Source organism: Temnothorax longispinosus, chromosome 1 (assembly GCF_030848805.1).
Source record: "Temnothorax longispinosus isolate EJ_2023e chromosome 1, Tlon_JGU_v1, whole genome shotgun sequence".
Taxonomy (NCBI): domain Eukaryota; kingdom Metazoa; phylum Arthropoda; class Insecta; order Hymenoptera; family Formicidae; genus Temnothorax; species Temnothorax longispinosus.
In genome coordinates, this window is record NC_092358.1 from 15,654,504 (window position 1) to 15,669,372 (window position 14,869).

The window sequence follows — 14,869 nt, forward strand, 5'->3', positions numbered from 1 at the left end:
TTTTTGGAAATCGGTTACGAAATTTTTCCAGTGGGAGAAAGAAAGGGAAAGAGAGTGAGAGGGAGAAGGAAATTTTTTAGAGAGGGAGACAGAGAGGGAGAGAGAGTGAGAGGGGAGAGAGAGGGGGGAGAGGGAGAGAGAGAGAGGGAGAGAAAGGAAGAGGGAGAGAGAGAGGGGGGAGAGGGAGAGAGAGAGAAAGAGAGAGAGAGAGACTATATGTGTGTCTTATTACATATGTCCTCCGGGGCGAAGCCCGAGTAACCAGCTAGTATAAGATATTCTTTAAGCATTACATTATTTTTAACTCGATCAGCTTGTTGTTCTATTAATATTGGTTAGGATGAAAGTATTCAGTACGTCGCCGATTCGTTTTACTGGCAATCGTATAATACAGGCTCATTTTAATATAAAACTGCATCTTGGGGGCTTGGGGGAATATGCCACTACTTAGATAAGGGTAAAATGCCAGTACTGTTTACAGCTTCCTAACCCTAGTAGCAGGATACTGCTATTAGTAGGTTATAGGAAACTGTAAACAGCATAATATAAATATTTTGCCATATAAATATTGAAAAAATTATGAAAAAATGATGAAAAAATATTGAAAAATGTTGAATAAAGACGTTTACTTTATGCGCTAAGAATATTATAGGCTACGTACTTAATATTTAGCAAAATTGTATTTCGAATAATTTAGACTACTTGTAGCACACAGAGTACTATTGAAATGCAAAGAAAGTAATAAAAATATTCTTTTACATGTTTTTAGACAAGAATACCCTTCTAAAGTTAAATTACTATACATGTTTGTATATGTGGCATATTATCCCATACTATGTGGCATATTACCGTAATATGCCACTTTGCAACACTTTAATTGTATTTCTTTCTTTTTAATAGTAAACGATCAAAATATTTCATTATAACCATATATAAATAACAGATAAAAGAAGGAAAAAGAAAACCAGTATGAAAAGATACTTCAAAAAGAAAGAGAAATAGGAAAAAAATCTTATTTTTCTTAAGTGTGGCATATTTTCCCGAGTTACCCTACATAAAAAAGACAACTGACCATATGACTACGTTATTACATAAACTACTATGCTTATTTGAAATTTTTTTGTCAAACTTTGAGTAAAATTTCAAGTAAAATATCTAAAGATCTAAATCTCCATTAAAAAATTTAATTATACTTTTACTTAGAATTTAAGATTGTTTCATACGACTTAAAATTTGCGTGAAATTACAACAGATTTACAGAAAACTAAAATATAATTATGTTAATTAAACTTATGTAGTATCTTTAAAACTGTTTCTTTTTTAGGTTTACTTTGTAATATTTGGCTATTTAAATTGATTTTATATCAATTTTTGAGCAGTTGATTTTTTATTCAATGATGCATACATTTTATGCATCAAATATATTTCTCTTATACTTGGTTCCTTTTTTTACTTTTGAAAGGTTTTTTTTATGAGATTTTTATTATTTTCAAATAAAACTAACTGTTACTCTTTCACATGTCGTTTAAAACTATTAACCAGTTGTAATTATAATAAATTAAATAATGCCTATATCATTGCATATTAATAATTATTAATATTACTAATGTATAGTTATGTACAGTAATGTATATTTCACTTTGCCACAATCTATTAATTCATAAAGTTATTACGATTACACAATTCTCGTAACATAGACGATTGAAATTAATATATTTGTACATTCTTATGTTTGCCTAATGCTAAATATAATTACATCTTTTTGTTGTATGCGATCGTATTATTATTATCATCTACGTTTGATGTCGATTAAGGGAAGAAGAAGTGATCCGGATCTGTTTGATAGCTGCATTTCACAAACTGATAAGTTGTTTCGCAATCGTCGCCAGCAGGTGCTGTAAAAAGAAAAGAGTGCTATTTACACATTCTCTTTTACATTGCAATCTGTGCTAATGGAAGATATGTATTTCTTTTTGCTTCCTCATAAAAAAAGCTGTTTTCATGATAAAAAATTTTTTGGAGTTGTCGCTGCCAATGTGTTTAGAATGTTCTAAAACGACGAAAAATACTTTTTTTTTTAAATGTCTGTGTGTGTGTTTGTGTGTGTGTGTGTGTGTGTGTGTGTGTGTGTGTGTGTATGTAAATGGGTGTTAATGCTCTAACTTCTGTATATATATATATATATATATATATATATATATATATATATATATATATATATAAATTTGGAGATATCGGTCTTACTTTTTTTTATGTAGAGTATTATTAAAGGAAGGTTGGTATTGAATTCGGCGAAGATCGGTAAAAGGGTTCATTTTTTATAAAATTTTCAATTTTTTGAGAAATATTTGTGGTAGCTATAATTTCCGTACATTTTGAGATATCGAGTTATTTCTAATTCTCATTTTTTTCAGTCTTTTCTACCCCTATTTCATATATAATTCTTTAAGATTTGAATATCAAATAATTTTACTTCGCCAGTGAGTAGTGAAATTACAAAATCCTTTGCTGCGACCAAACTGGCTAATATTTATTTAACAAGCACAACGCGTTTCAACCGAGATTCCGGTCCTTCTCAAGTGCGTACAATAAATTAACGCTTGCAAAACACTTTATTATACACAATGTGGCAGCAATGAGTCTACGAACTAAAATACAAAAAAAAAAGTAAAATAATAAATTAAAAAACTAAAATGACGTACGGAGAGTAAACTCAGGAATAAAATAGCAACGCTTACATGTTTTGTGTGTCAAAGGCGATAAAAGATATGCGAGTCATATTAACAAACGTGAAATTCGGTGGTGCGTTCACTATAGGTGACGACAGACGACTGAGTGAGAAACAAAGGCAGAGGTAACCGAAAGCGCTCACATTAAGTTTATTATTTTGTCATAAATGACAGGAAGGTTATCGGTGTCCTTTTGTAAATTAATAGTGTTATTGTTTTTCTTAATAAACACCATTTCGGCTATCTCTCTCTTTTTAAAATGTTTCTCGCTATGTAGAACTTTGGGACTAGTCCAATTAAATTCGTGATTGCAAGAGGTCTTGTGTTTGCTGACTACAGAATGATTACTGGGATGCTTTTTAATATCGGCACGATGTTCTTTGATTCTAGTCACCAAATTTTTTTTGGTCTGTCCGATGTAACATGCGTCGCAATTAAGACAATCGATCTCGTATACAATTTCCATGCGTTTAGCGCTTTCGAGCCTATCTTTGCCTCTATTAATAATACGATCGAGTTTTTTGGGAACCGTATAGACCACGTCGAATCTTTTGTTTCTCAGGGCCTTACTAATACTCTCGCTACAATTCTTTATGTAAGGAATGGTGACAGGATGTCGCACAGTATGAACCTTGTCGTTTCTCGAATCGCGGTTCTTTAAAAGCATTAATCGTCGTTTTATGTATTTGTTATAAAAATATGTCGGATAACAATTATCAGAGAGAATCTCTTTAACAACACGGATATTATTCTCATGGAAGCGCTCGTTAGACAATAAAATCGCTCGGTCAACCAAATTAGAAATAACGTTAATTTTGTAGTTAATTGGGTGGCTTGAGTAAAAATTAATGTAGCGTCCTGAAAAGGTGGATTTCCTGTACCAATTTGTTAACAGATTTTCGCCATCTCTATTAACGGTCACATCTAAGAAGTTGATCGAGAGATTGGTCTCAGTTTCGCATGTAAAATTCAGACGCGGGTGGTAACTGTTAAAAGCCTCAAGCGTGTCATTTATTTTATCACGTGGGATAATTGCAAATATATCGTCAACATATCTCCCGAATATGGGAACCTTGAAACTTAATAATTCAAGGCAATATGTTTCAAGGTCGTCAAGCACTATGTTGGCAAGGATAGGGGAAAGAGAAGACCCCATGGGACTACCAAAAATTTGATCGTAAATATTTCCGTTAAAACTAAAGCTAGTGGAGCTTAGAACAATGTCAATCGCGTATAAAAATTGTTGTAAAGTTAATTTGGTGGCAGTAGAGATGTGACACCATCGTTTTTTGATGCCTTCCATAACAAGCTCCTTCGGGATGTTAGTGAAAAGAGAAGTGGCGTCGAGTGAAATGAGAATTTCGTTGGGCAGAATTTTCAATTTTTTAATGCTCTCAACGAAACACCAACTGTCTTTTATATAAGAACGCGGTTTAAGAATGGAATCGTTCAAAATGTTGTGAAGATAACAAGCGATGTTATATAATGGGCTACCGACGGCGAAGACAATAATCCGTAGTGGAAAGCCGTTTTTATGAATTTTTGGTAGTCCGTAGCAACGGGGCAAGTTACCGCACGTGCTGCGTAGTTTCTTGAAAGTATGCTCGTCAATAATTTCATTGTCATACCATGAGCGAACTAAACCATTGATTTTAGTTGTTAGGCGCTTGATAGGGTCACGATCGAGTTTCTTATATGTTGTCTGGTCGTTGAGTAAGTCAGTCATTTGTTCTATGTAAGTCATTCTGTCCATGACAACAGTAACTTGGCCTTTATCAGCCTTTGTGACCAACAGGTCGTCGTTATTTTTTAAGAATTTTTTACATTTGTAAAATGAGTCCGAGATAAATCTGTCAATGTAATTCACATGTTGTTTATTAGTAAGAAACCCTGGTAATATATTAGAAATCGATAAGCGTGTTTCATTAGCACTATCTTGGTTAATTTCGTGACTATTAAGTTCGAAACTTTTTATTACATGCAATACAGAGTCAACGCGGTCATTTCTATCACAAAAATTGATCGGCAAGCCAAATCTGTCACCTAAGCTAAGAAATTTCGAGACGTGGTCGGGAATCTGTTTGCTACTCACGTTGACAATCCATTTATTCATGTTCTTTTCAGAAAAAACATTACCGAGTCGATTACGTTTAACTAAAATATGATTAAATTTATCCATTAGCTTGAGCTTAGTTCGACTATTGTGGCGGAAAATACTCTCATTGTTATGTTTAAAGAAATCCGTGACCAAGCATTCTGGTAAAGACCGAAAAAGATAATTTTTAATGTCGCGGATCTTGGAGCGTAAGGCATTTATATAAAAGTGAATGTCTTTAATCTCGAGATTTAACAACTTTTTTTTGGTACTTAGTGTTAAAGGTCTTATATTCGTGGTTCATTCTGTCGAGTTTGAAGAGAACGTTGAAGCGTAGGTTATAGATGTGCGGCGGCAGGATGTCGCATCGTCTGCATCGAAGAAGAAAGGTCAGTTGCTGAAGAGCAGTGCATAGCGTGATGTTAGTTTTAACCCAAGACTTTAAAGACAAGGTGCTATTATGTCCGTATAGTTCGGTGGTAGTCTTGAAAAATTCTTTGTCTTGATGGAACACCATTGTTAGGTCGAGGTGTGTATTAAAATATCAAATACTTTTACTTCGCCAGTGAGTAGTGAAATTACAAAATCCTTTACTGCGACCAAACTGGCTAATATTTATTTAACAAGCACAACGCGTTTCAACCGAGATTCCGGTCCTTCTCAAGTGCGTACAATAAATTAACGCTTGCAAAACACTTCATTATACACAATGTGGCAGCAATGAGTCTACGAAATGTTTTGTGTGTCAAAGGCGATAAAAGATATGCGAGTCATATTAACAAACGTGAAATTCGGTGGTGCGTTCACTATAGGTGACGACAGACGACGTGCATTAGGAATTTGCACATTGTTTTATTTTACTCATAAAGCTTCCCCTATATGAGGAAGCCAAACTAATAAATAAAATAATAATTATACAACAAAAAAAATACAAGCTTCCTCATAAGAGAAAGTTTTATGAGCGAAATAAAGCAATGTGCAAATTCCTAATTTGCACACTTAAAAATGGTGAGAAAGCAATGTGCAAATTCCTAATTTGTTTTAGTTTTTCTCCATAAATGTAAATAATTAGGACAAAAATTGTATAAAGTGTCGAAGATAATCTTTATAATCTTGATAAAGGATGAATGTTTTGTGTTGTAAAACTGCAAAAATGATTTATCAAGTTTTTTTATCTGATAAAATATTTATTTTCAAAGTTAAGATAAAAAAAAAATTTTTGATTATATAATTTTTTTTCTCTCCCTTTTTACAAATATTTTTATCTTTGTTTAGAATTTTTTTTGCTTCCTCATAGAGGAAGCTGTTTTCGTGAAAAAAATTTTTTTCAGGTATCTTTGGCAAAGTGTTTAGAATGTTCTAAAACGTCAAAAAATCACTTCTGTGCAAAATGTTCATGTGTGTGTGTGTGCGTGTGTGTGTGTGTGTGTGTGTGTGTGTGTGTGTGTGTGTGTGTGTGTGTGTAACGCTTTTGTTGTCCGTTTATGCTCTAACTTCCGTAATTTTTTAGATATTGGGATGCATGTTTTTTAATCAATAGAGTATCATGTAAGAAAAGTTGGGATTGAATTTGACGATGATCGGTAAAGCTTTTTAAGATTCTTTTTTAATAAAATTTAGAATTTTTGTAGAAATGTTTTAGGTTGCTCTAACTTCCACAAATTTTGAGATATTGGTCTATTTCTAATTTTATTATATTCTTCAGTCTTTTTTACCCCTATTTCATATATAATTTTTTAAGATTTGGTTGATTAGATTTAGCTTTATACGCGATCAAAGGTCCATATGAGAAAGTCCATATATGGACCATGTAGCTTGAACTTCCAAAGTTAACATTGATTTGACATTGCGTCAATTGTAAAACCCCATTTGTGCTACTAAGCTGACCCTTTTTCAATTCATAAAAAAAGGTTAAATTTAAAATTTAAAAAAGTGTGCAAATTAGAAACTTGCACATTGCTTCCTCATCATTACAGATAGCTCCTATTTTATTTCGCTCATAAAGTTTCTTCTATGAGGAAGCCAAACTAATAAATACTTAATAATTATGCATCAAATAAAATAGAAGCTTCCTCATAAGAGGAGCTTTGTGAGCGAAATAAAATAGGAGCAATAGTAGCGATCTGTAATGATGAAGAAGCAATGTGCAAGTTTCTAATTTGCACACTTTTATATTTTATTTTACAAAGCTAAACTTACGTTCTCCTGCGCATTTAGTCGCAGTCGCTTTCAAAGGACCCGCCATGTCAGCTGGCATCATTAAATCCAATTGTTTGATCATCATGCCGTCATCTATGCGTCCATTTTTGAACTTAATTGGAAAAAGATGCGTTTAAGTAGCTTGTATTGTTAAAACAAATTCTTGAATAATTATAATTTAAACGTTGCAAATACATTGATAATATATCTTGAAGCACTTGTTAATGTGATTGTTAATAATGTTATTGAATTGTTTATAATCGCATGATATTTTATCTATTATGTTTAGTATATCTTCTTTTTCTTACAGTTCGCATTGCCTTCATTATACAAAGTGTATAGCATTTCAACGTTTGATTGTCATCTGGGAATACGCCTTTCTGTATTGCTGCGACAGCTCCTGTAGAAAGAAAGTATAAAAAATTGATATTTTGAAGTTTTAAACAAATAAGTTATACTATAATATTTTATCAAAGTCGTGAATAAAATTATTATCTTCGAATTATTCCAATAACAAGCACTCAACAAGATCTCTGAGAAAAAAATTGTAATTTACAATTGTGCAACATTGCCAATTACATGATTAATTTATTTAAAACTTTTATTTATAACATTAAAATTATAATATAAACAATGTTGAAAAATTTTTTAAAACAATAATTAATTTACAAAAATTAGAAATATCAGATTAAGACGCAGATATAGTGCAATTCTTATTCGTACATACGAAGAAGAATAGTTGAAGAATAGTCTCTAATGTAAATGACATTGGATCTCGTAAACAAGAATTATTACAGATTACTGTAATTGCGAGCGGAGTCACATGTTCTCGTATTAAGTGCGTGTCATTTGATTTTATTTCTTGATATTGTTTATTTCTTTTTCTCTTTTTTATATTTGCTAATTAATTACAATTAAATATATTTACATATATTAAATATTTTTTTACATTGTTGGAAAATTTTTGTAGTTTTGTTAAAAAAGGTCCTTGTTAAAATTTTTGTGTAAAATAATTAACACATACATATGTAGATTTAACATATGCCTGCTATGTTAATTGAACTTAAATGCTTGGCCCGATATATGGTACCCGATGATTGGCCGATACTTGGCATTCTATAGTCGACCATGCTTGGCGAATGATTGGGTGCCATTCAGATAAAAGAACTGTACATTTTGCCATGGCGCTAATGTTTGGCCCAACATACGATGACCAATGATTGGTCAATACTTGGCTTACTGTATTCGCCCATGCTTGACATTAAGCGTGTTAAAGAGGTTGGTTGCCGTCTAGTATCAGATCATCCGATAGATGGCATCCGATGAAATCCGTTTCTCAAATATAAAATATGACGAACGATGGTATAAGAATGATGACGGAACTGCACATTGCACAACTTGTATATAAGTTGTTTTGTGGCATACACTTTTATAATAAAGCGTGGCACACTTTTGGATTAATGTGACGTTAATGTAACTTTATTTTAGTAAATGATATCTTTATTTTTGAAGACTGCACACTACAAACACAAGTGTGTTACTTTTACACATTTTAAGTGCATTATTCATTATAGACTTCTTACACGTTTTATCGCGGTTTTCTTTTTCCAGGCCTTTCGAATTTACCAGAAATTTATATTTTATAATAGATTAGCCATTAATGGTCAAATATTGGCAGGACAGATTAACCATTAATGGCCCATGATTGGTTACCACGTTTTGCCTATGATTGTTACCCATTGCTGGACCGAAGTTATCATTCCAGAGAAGTCCCATTGCTGGGCCAGTCATGGCTGCCATTATCACGCCAATATTGGTGACTTGGGGACCAGTTTTGAGCTAGAATAGGACCATTAGTAAAACCCTATATGGGATGTAAAATTACTAAAATAATTTAAAATACTTCCGGACATTTTTTACTAATACGATTTTTCGACATTTTAGAACATTCTAAACCTATTTCGATCAAAATCTCGAAAAAATTTTTTTTTACCATCACAAAGCTTCCTCTATAAGGAAGCAATATGTTAAAGTAACACAATTTAAACGTATTTATTAAATGTGTTAAAATTTACAGAAAAAGAATGTTGATTTCACTCTATAACAAAAGTGGAAATAAAAATTTGCAGAAAAATAGTGTTGATTTTATCTTACAATCTTAACTTCAACATAAAAGTTATGTTAATTGTACACATAATTAACCTCAAATTACGATCAAAATTACATTTCTTTTCTGTTGAAATATTTTAACATAGTATCGGTGTTACCACATCCATATTATATTAAATTAACACAAAAATTTGAGTGGACTATTTGGGACATGTGATTTATGTTATATTTAACGCAAATTTTCCAACAGTGTATGCACATAATAATTAAAATTATCCTCAGTCCTATTACTCGTGTCCGAGCGTAGTGGCTTCTCTTATTCATGTACATATGTTGCGCACGTAGATTATACACATTGTATATGGAACCTATAGTTTAACGCCGATTCCGAACGGCTATAATTTTTTAGAGAAGCGTTCTTGGCAAGACCTACTCTCGGTGGTTTGCCATTGCCTTCCGACAGGAGAACGAGCGAATATAATTTTTGGCTCTGCCGGGATCGAACCCGGGACTTCGGTTCAATAGACCAGTGCGCTGTCTACTAGTAGGCCTACGCTCGTCTCAACAATAAATTAAAATTATAAAATTATTTAATTTATTCTTAACGTTTGTATTTGCACGTTTCTATAAATTATTACTATGTACAATTATACTTATTAAAATATTGTTTATAAGTTTTGTCGGTTTTTTGTGGAGTTTGGTATTCGAAACACTAAGTCAATATGAAAGCTTGCACTATTGTACATTAACGCTATCGATCATGATATTGCCAATGGACACAGACATTACAAAATAAAATTCGGAACATTTGCATAACACTCACCGGCGTCTGCGTGAGATTTTGTCACACACGTATTTCGCATGGTCATTGCGGTTTTTTGAATTTGTTCCATTGTCATCACCTATACATTACAATAAAATTAAATTTATATATACTTTTGTTTTCTGTAATAAAATATAACTGCACATGTGTAATGCATTGCACTGACTACATTATAATAATATTTAATTATTTTTAAATAAATAAATTTTTTTTATTATAAAAATTTATAATTTAAAAAAAAAATAGCATTATTAGCTACAATTTATTTTTAAAACATTATTTGTTCAATTATTTCTAATAAACATGTGACAAAAAGTTTCATGTTTATGATAAAAGTATTATTATATATTATAAAATCCATTAAAATTTTTTTATAGTTTGCATTAATTGTATAATTATTTATATAAAGTGATTTAAATATTCAAGAATTCTTTATGATATTTTCTTTAAATTATAGTGTAAATAACGTACCTCTTTTATTGGAAAAATGTCTTTGTCTATTTAATATAATAAGTTATTTAATGGATTATATAACTTACAGCATTTGCTTGATTTATTGCGGCCAGCACAACTATAATTGTGCAAATTAGTAAACGCACACGCATTTTACAGTATTTTTTATTACAATACGCACAAAAATATAAACAAATTTAATCCGAAATGTGTTTTCGAAACCACCGACGCACTATGACTAGTTTTCGTCAGCTAACTTTTATAAAGTGTACAGCTGTCGACAGGTTGTTCGGTAATATACCGAGTGATAATCTCGTTTGGAGGCTTAATTTTGTAGCATTTGCCCGCTTAAAATGCATACTTTATACGGAGATTATGTCGAGACAAGGTAGGAAGTTTCCGCGATTTATCATGTCGAAGAAGGAATCGACAATTTGCACATGATGATATATCATTAAATGGTTTTAACTGTACATTTCTGCTGACAATTTTCATTAAATCTTTCAAATGAAAAACAGAGAAAATATACAGGAATTCTGGCTTTAATTAAACGAGTGTATAACAAATGTGTGAAAATTAATCGCAGGGACGCGAGAATGTTGACGGATACAAGGGAAAGCGACGAAGAGAGTAGGAAAAAATGTAATTATCGATCAGTTACCTATGCAGAGAGTAACTCTCATCGAACTAATGACCGCACATATGAGACACTGAAAAAGGCGATTTTAAGGCGAATGACTCGTTTGGCCTCTCCATTGTGATACAAGTATTTCACATTAGTTTAAATCCCCGCCAGAGAATTCGATGAAAATGTCAATGAAAAGTTCAATCTTGAATAATATTTTGAGTTAACCCTTCGCCCGTAAACTATAATTTGACTGGCATCGTCCGTAATCTGGGTCGTAAATGTCCTGTCGTTATTTTGACCTAGTAAATAGTGTTCAAAAAATCTGAAAAAATTCTGTAATACTTGTATACTATCCTATTTTATAATCCCAAAGTTTATTTAGCGATTCATTATAAAATAAATTGTTTATAAATAATTCTTTATGCAAAAAATTGATAAAAATCCATTTTTATTAAAAAAATCATATCTCATTGAATTTTAAATCAAAATAAAAAATTCCAACGAGGTTTTATAGTTAAATATGTGTACTTTCAAGAAAAAAATTTTGTATATGGGTCATTTTTAAAAAGTATAATTATTCTGAGGATTGAAAATGGCGTTTTTTGAGTTAAAGAAAAATAAGATTTTTAGCGTAATTTTTACATTATTTTATTAAAAAATCATATAAAATCGTCTTTCTCGTAAATAATATCTGATATTTGTCGCTTGATCATCCATTGTACTCTGAAAGTACATGTAATTTCTTTTTACACGTGTTTTCATCCACTCACATTTTGAGGTTATATATATATATAATATACACAATCATAAAAAAATATCACTTATATAAGTTAAAAATAACTGTAGTAATATGAAAATGACGTTAAATTAATTTTACTTCCTTGCACGAAAGTCTGGCACTGTCCGTAATCAGGGTCAATATTGGCACTGGACGCACTTTGACTCGCTGCTGGTCAAGCACACACTGGCGAATTCCAACGAAACTTTGGGCATGAGTTCTCCCCACTACCTACTTTTTTTACGAGGAAAAGCAAGCCCCCCCCCTTTTTCATTTCGGCGGTATTCTATTTTGAATTTCGGCTTGTGCCATTTACGACCCAGATTACGGGCGAAGGGTTAAGATTTCTTTTTAATTTTGAAGCAAGCATCAACATGAACACAAAAGATATAAATAAAAAAATTTGTATGTATATTTTTTTATTTATATCTTTATTTCTTCCCGACTGTCTCATATAATGCGTAACTAAATCTTATAAGGATGATTATAAATAAAAATAAAAGTAGAACTTGATCCCTCCTCTCGTTCTTTTTAAACAAATATTTAAGGATAAAAATATGAAATAAATGAATAATGAGAAATATAGACAAGAATTCTCAAATTACACCTTAGTTTGTACGTATTACGAATAGCCCAGTCAAATTAGATTATTTTTGGGCGTTTGAATGAAAAAATTGCCGGCAAGCTGGAAATTGGTATACAGGTTTATTTTAGTGTTCTTTTAAACATACTAAAAGTCCCCATACATAGAGCGTGAGCCGGCTGCGCCATCTTGAAAAAAAGAGTACAAAAATGGGTTTTTTGCAAATAACTCGGAAATTATTAGTTTTACGGGAAAGAACATTCAGAGCGAAAATGTAGCTGATAAAATTCCTCGCAATTTGGTTTTTTGTAGAACTTTGTACGACCATTAGTTCCCAAGATAGATTTTTTTGAAGCATCGGGCAAATGAGGAAAGAGCTGTTTCTTCGAGTGTTTTTTCAAAATATCTCAGTTCTGACTGTCCGAAAGTAAAAAATGCATACAATGAAAGTGAAAGATAATTAAATTACCGCGCAACTAATATTTCTAGAAATATTACGGTTTAAATGAAATTTTGACTTTTGGAAATTGTGAGAATAAATATTTCCTCGCAATATAAGTCGGAAATGGGTAGTCCTACGTAAAAAATTGTTAAAATCAAGTAGAAAGGTTATTAAATTTTCATTATTTTGGTTTTTGACCGATTTGCATACGACTAATAGTCCCCGTCTTAAAAATTTGTCCCCAATTAGTCCCCAATTTTTGATATCCGTAAAAGAAACGGTTTTTAGGTACACTTCTCAAAATGGCGGACTTTCGAGTTATCTTTTTTAAAAAAATACACATGTTTCTTGAAGTTTATTAAATTATCTTTAAAATGATTTTTTATTTGACTTTCTGTGATGAATACTTCCAGAGATATAGCCTTTTAAATATTTGTTTATGTTAAAAATTTCTTAATAATTTACAGTTTTTTACAAAACATGACATAAAATTACTTTAGAAAAAATAATATCGACATTTTTTCAAAAGTTTATATGCATATGTATGTGATCCTGCAGTGAAACCGGTTTTGAAATAAAAGTTTTTAAAAAATTGTTATTTCAATTATGCCTTTCTTAAGAGTTTTCGTAAAAAAATGGAGTTTGCCACACTTTTTTGTAATTTTCTCAGTTTCTATGAGAGATACGTACAAAATGTTTCAGACCAAATTTGAAGCTTATAAAATTTCCTGAAAAACAGTATATTCGGCATTAATATGTGACCAACAATTATACCAACAACAGATGCTAGAATAATGTTATTCTTTTTTCCTTAGTTTACCGTAATTTTTAATGATTTAAATATTGTCGAAAAAATTAATTTGGAAATTTTTGCGGTTGGCGTAAGTTTCAAATCTCATTATACATTATGTAAGCTTCCCGTTGGTCTTTGGGTTAAATTTTTAAGACGGGTAGTATTCGAGATATAGAGCGTCAAAAGTAGCCGCAACAAATTTTTGTTTTATATACAGAGGCGAGCACACAGTGCAAGTAAGGGATGCATATTTATTGTTGAAATACTAATAATTAAACCAATAAAAACATGAAAAACTGCATATGAAACAAAAATTTGTTGCGGCCACTTTTGACGCCCTATATCTCGAATACTACCTGTCTTAAAAATTTAACCCAAAGACCAACGGAAAGCTTACATCATGTATAATAAGATTTGAAACTTACGCCGACCGCAAAAATTTCCAAATAAATTTTTTCGACAATATTTAAATCATTAAAAATTACGGTAAACTGAGGAAAAAAGAGTAACATTATTTTAGCATCTGTTATTGGTATAATTGTTGGTCACATATTAATGCCGAATATACTGTTTTTCAGGAAATTTTATAAGCTTCAAATTTGGTCTGAAACATTTTGTACGTATCTCTCATAGAAACTGAGAAAATTACAAAAAAGTGTGGAAAACCCCATTTTTTTTATAAAAACTCTTAAAAAAGGCATAATTAAAATGACAATTTTTTAAAAACTTTCATTTTAAAACCGGTTCCACTGCAGGATCACATACATATGCATATAAACTTTTGAAAAAATGTCGATATTATTTTTTCTAAAGTAATTTTATGTCATGTTTTGTAAAAAACTGTAAATTATTAAGAAATTTTTAACATAAACAAATATTTAAAAGGCTATATCTCTGGAAGTATTCATCACAGAAAGTCAAATAAAAAATCATTTTAAAGATAATTTAATAAACTTCAAGAAACATGTGTATTTTTTTAAAAAAGATAACTCGAAAGTCCGCCATTTTGAGAAGTGTACCTAAAAACCGTTTCTTTTACGGATATCAAAAATACTATTAGTCGTATGCAAATCGGTCAAAAACCAAAATAATGAAAATTTAATAACCTTTCTACTTGATTTTAACAATTTTTTACGTAGGACTACCCATTTCCGACTTATATTGCGAGGAAATATTTATTCTCACAATTTCCAAAAGTCAAAATTTCATTTAAACCGTAATATTTCTAGAAATATTA

At 31.1% G+C, this 14,869-nt stretch overlaps 2 protein-coding genes across 3 annotated transcripts in view; one reads left to right on the forward strand and one right to left on the reverse strand.

Moving 5' to 3' along the window:
* The window catches only part of Spri (Src homology 2 domain-containing protein sprint), a 541,914-nt gene that overhangs the window by 225,102 nt on the left and 301,943 nt on the right, over window positions 1-14,869 (forward strand). The window lies entirely within an intron of this gene.
* Window positions 1,575-10,681, reverse strand: Obp5 (odorant binding protein 5). 2 transcript variants are annotated; one of them, XM_071776577.1, is made up of 5 exons: window positions 10,495-10,681; window positions 9,956-10,034; window positions 7,332-7,423; window positions 7,024-7,135; window positions 1,575-1,895 (listed from the first exon to the last, which is right to left on the reverse strand). In XM_071776577.1, the coding sequence occupies exons 1-5, from the start codon at window positions 10,558-10,560 to the stop codon at window positions 1,810-1,812; spliced, it is 435 nt and encodes a 144-aa protein (XP_071632678.1). In that variant the 5' UTR covers window positions 10,561-10,681; the 3' UTR covers window positions 1,575-1,809. The 2 variants fall into 2 exon arrangements, with proteins under 2 accessions (XP_071632678.1, XP_071632686.1); XM_071776585.1 differs by lacking the exon at window positions 10,495-10,681 and adding an exon at window positions 10,427-10,484.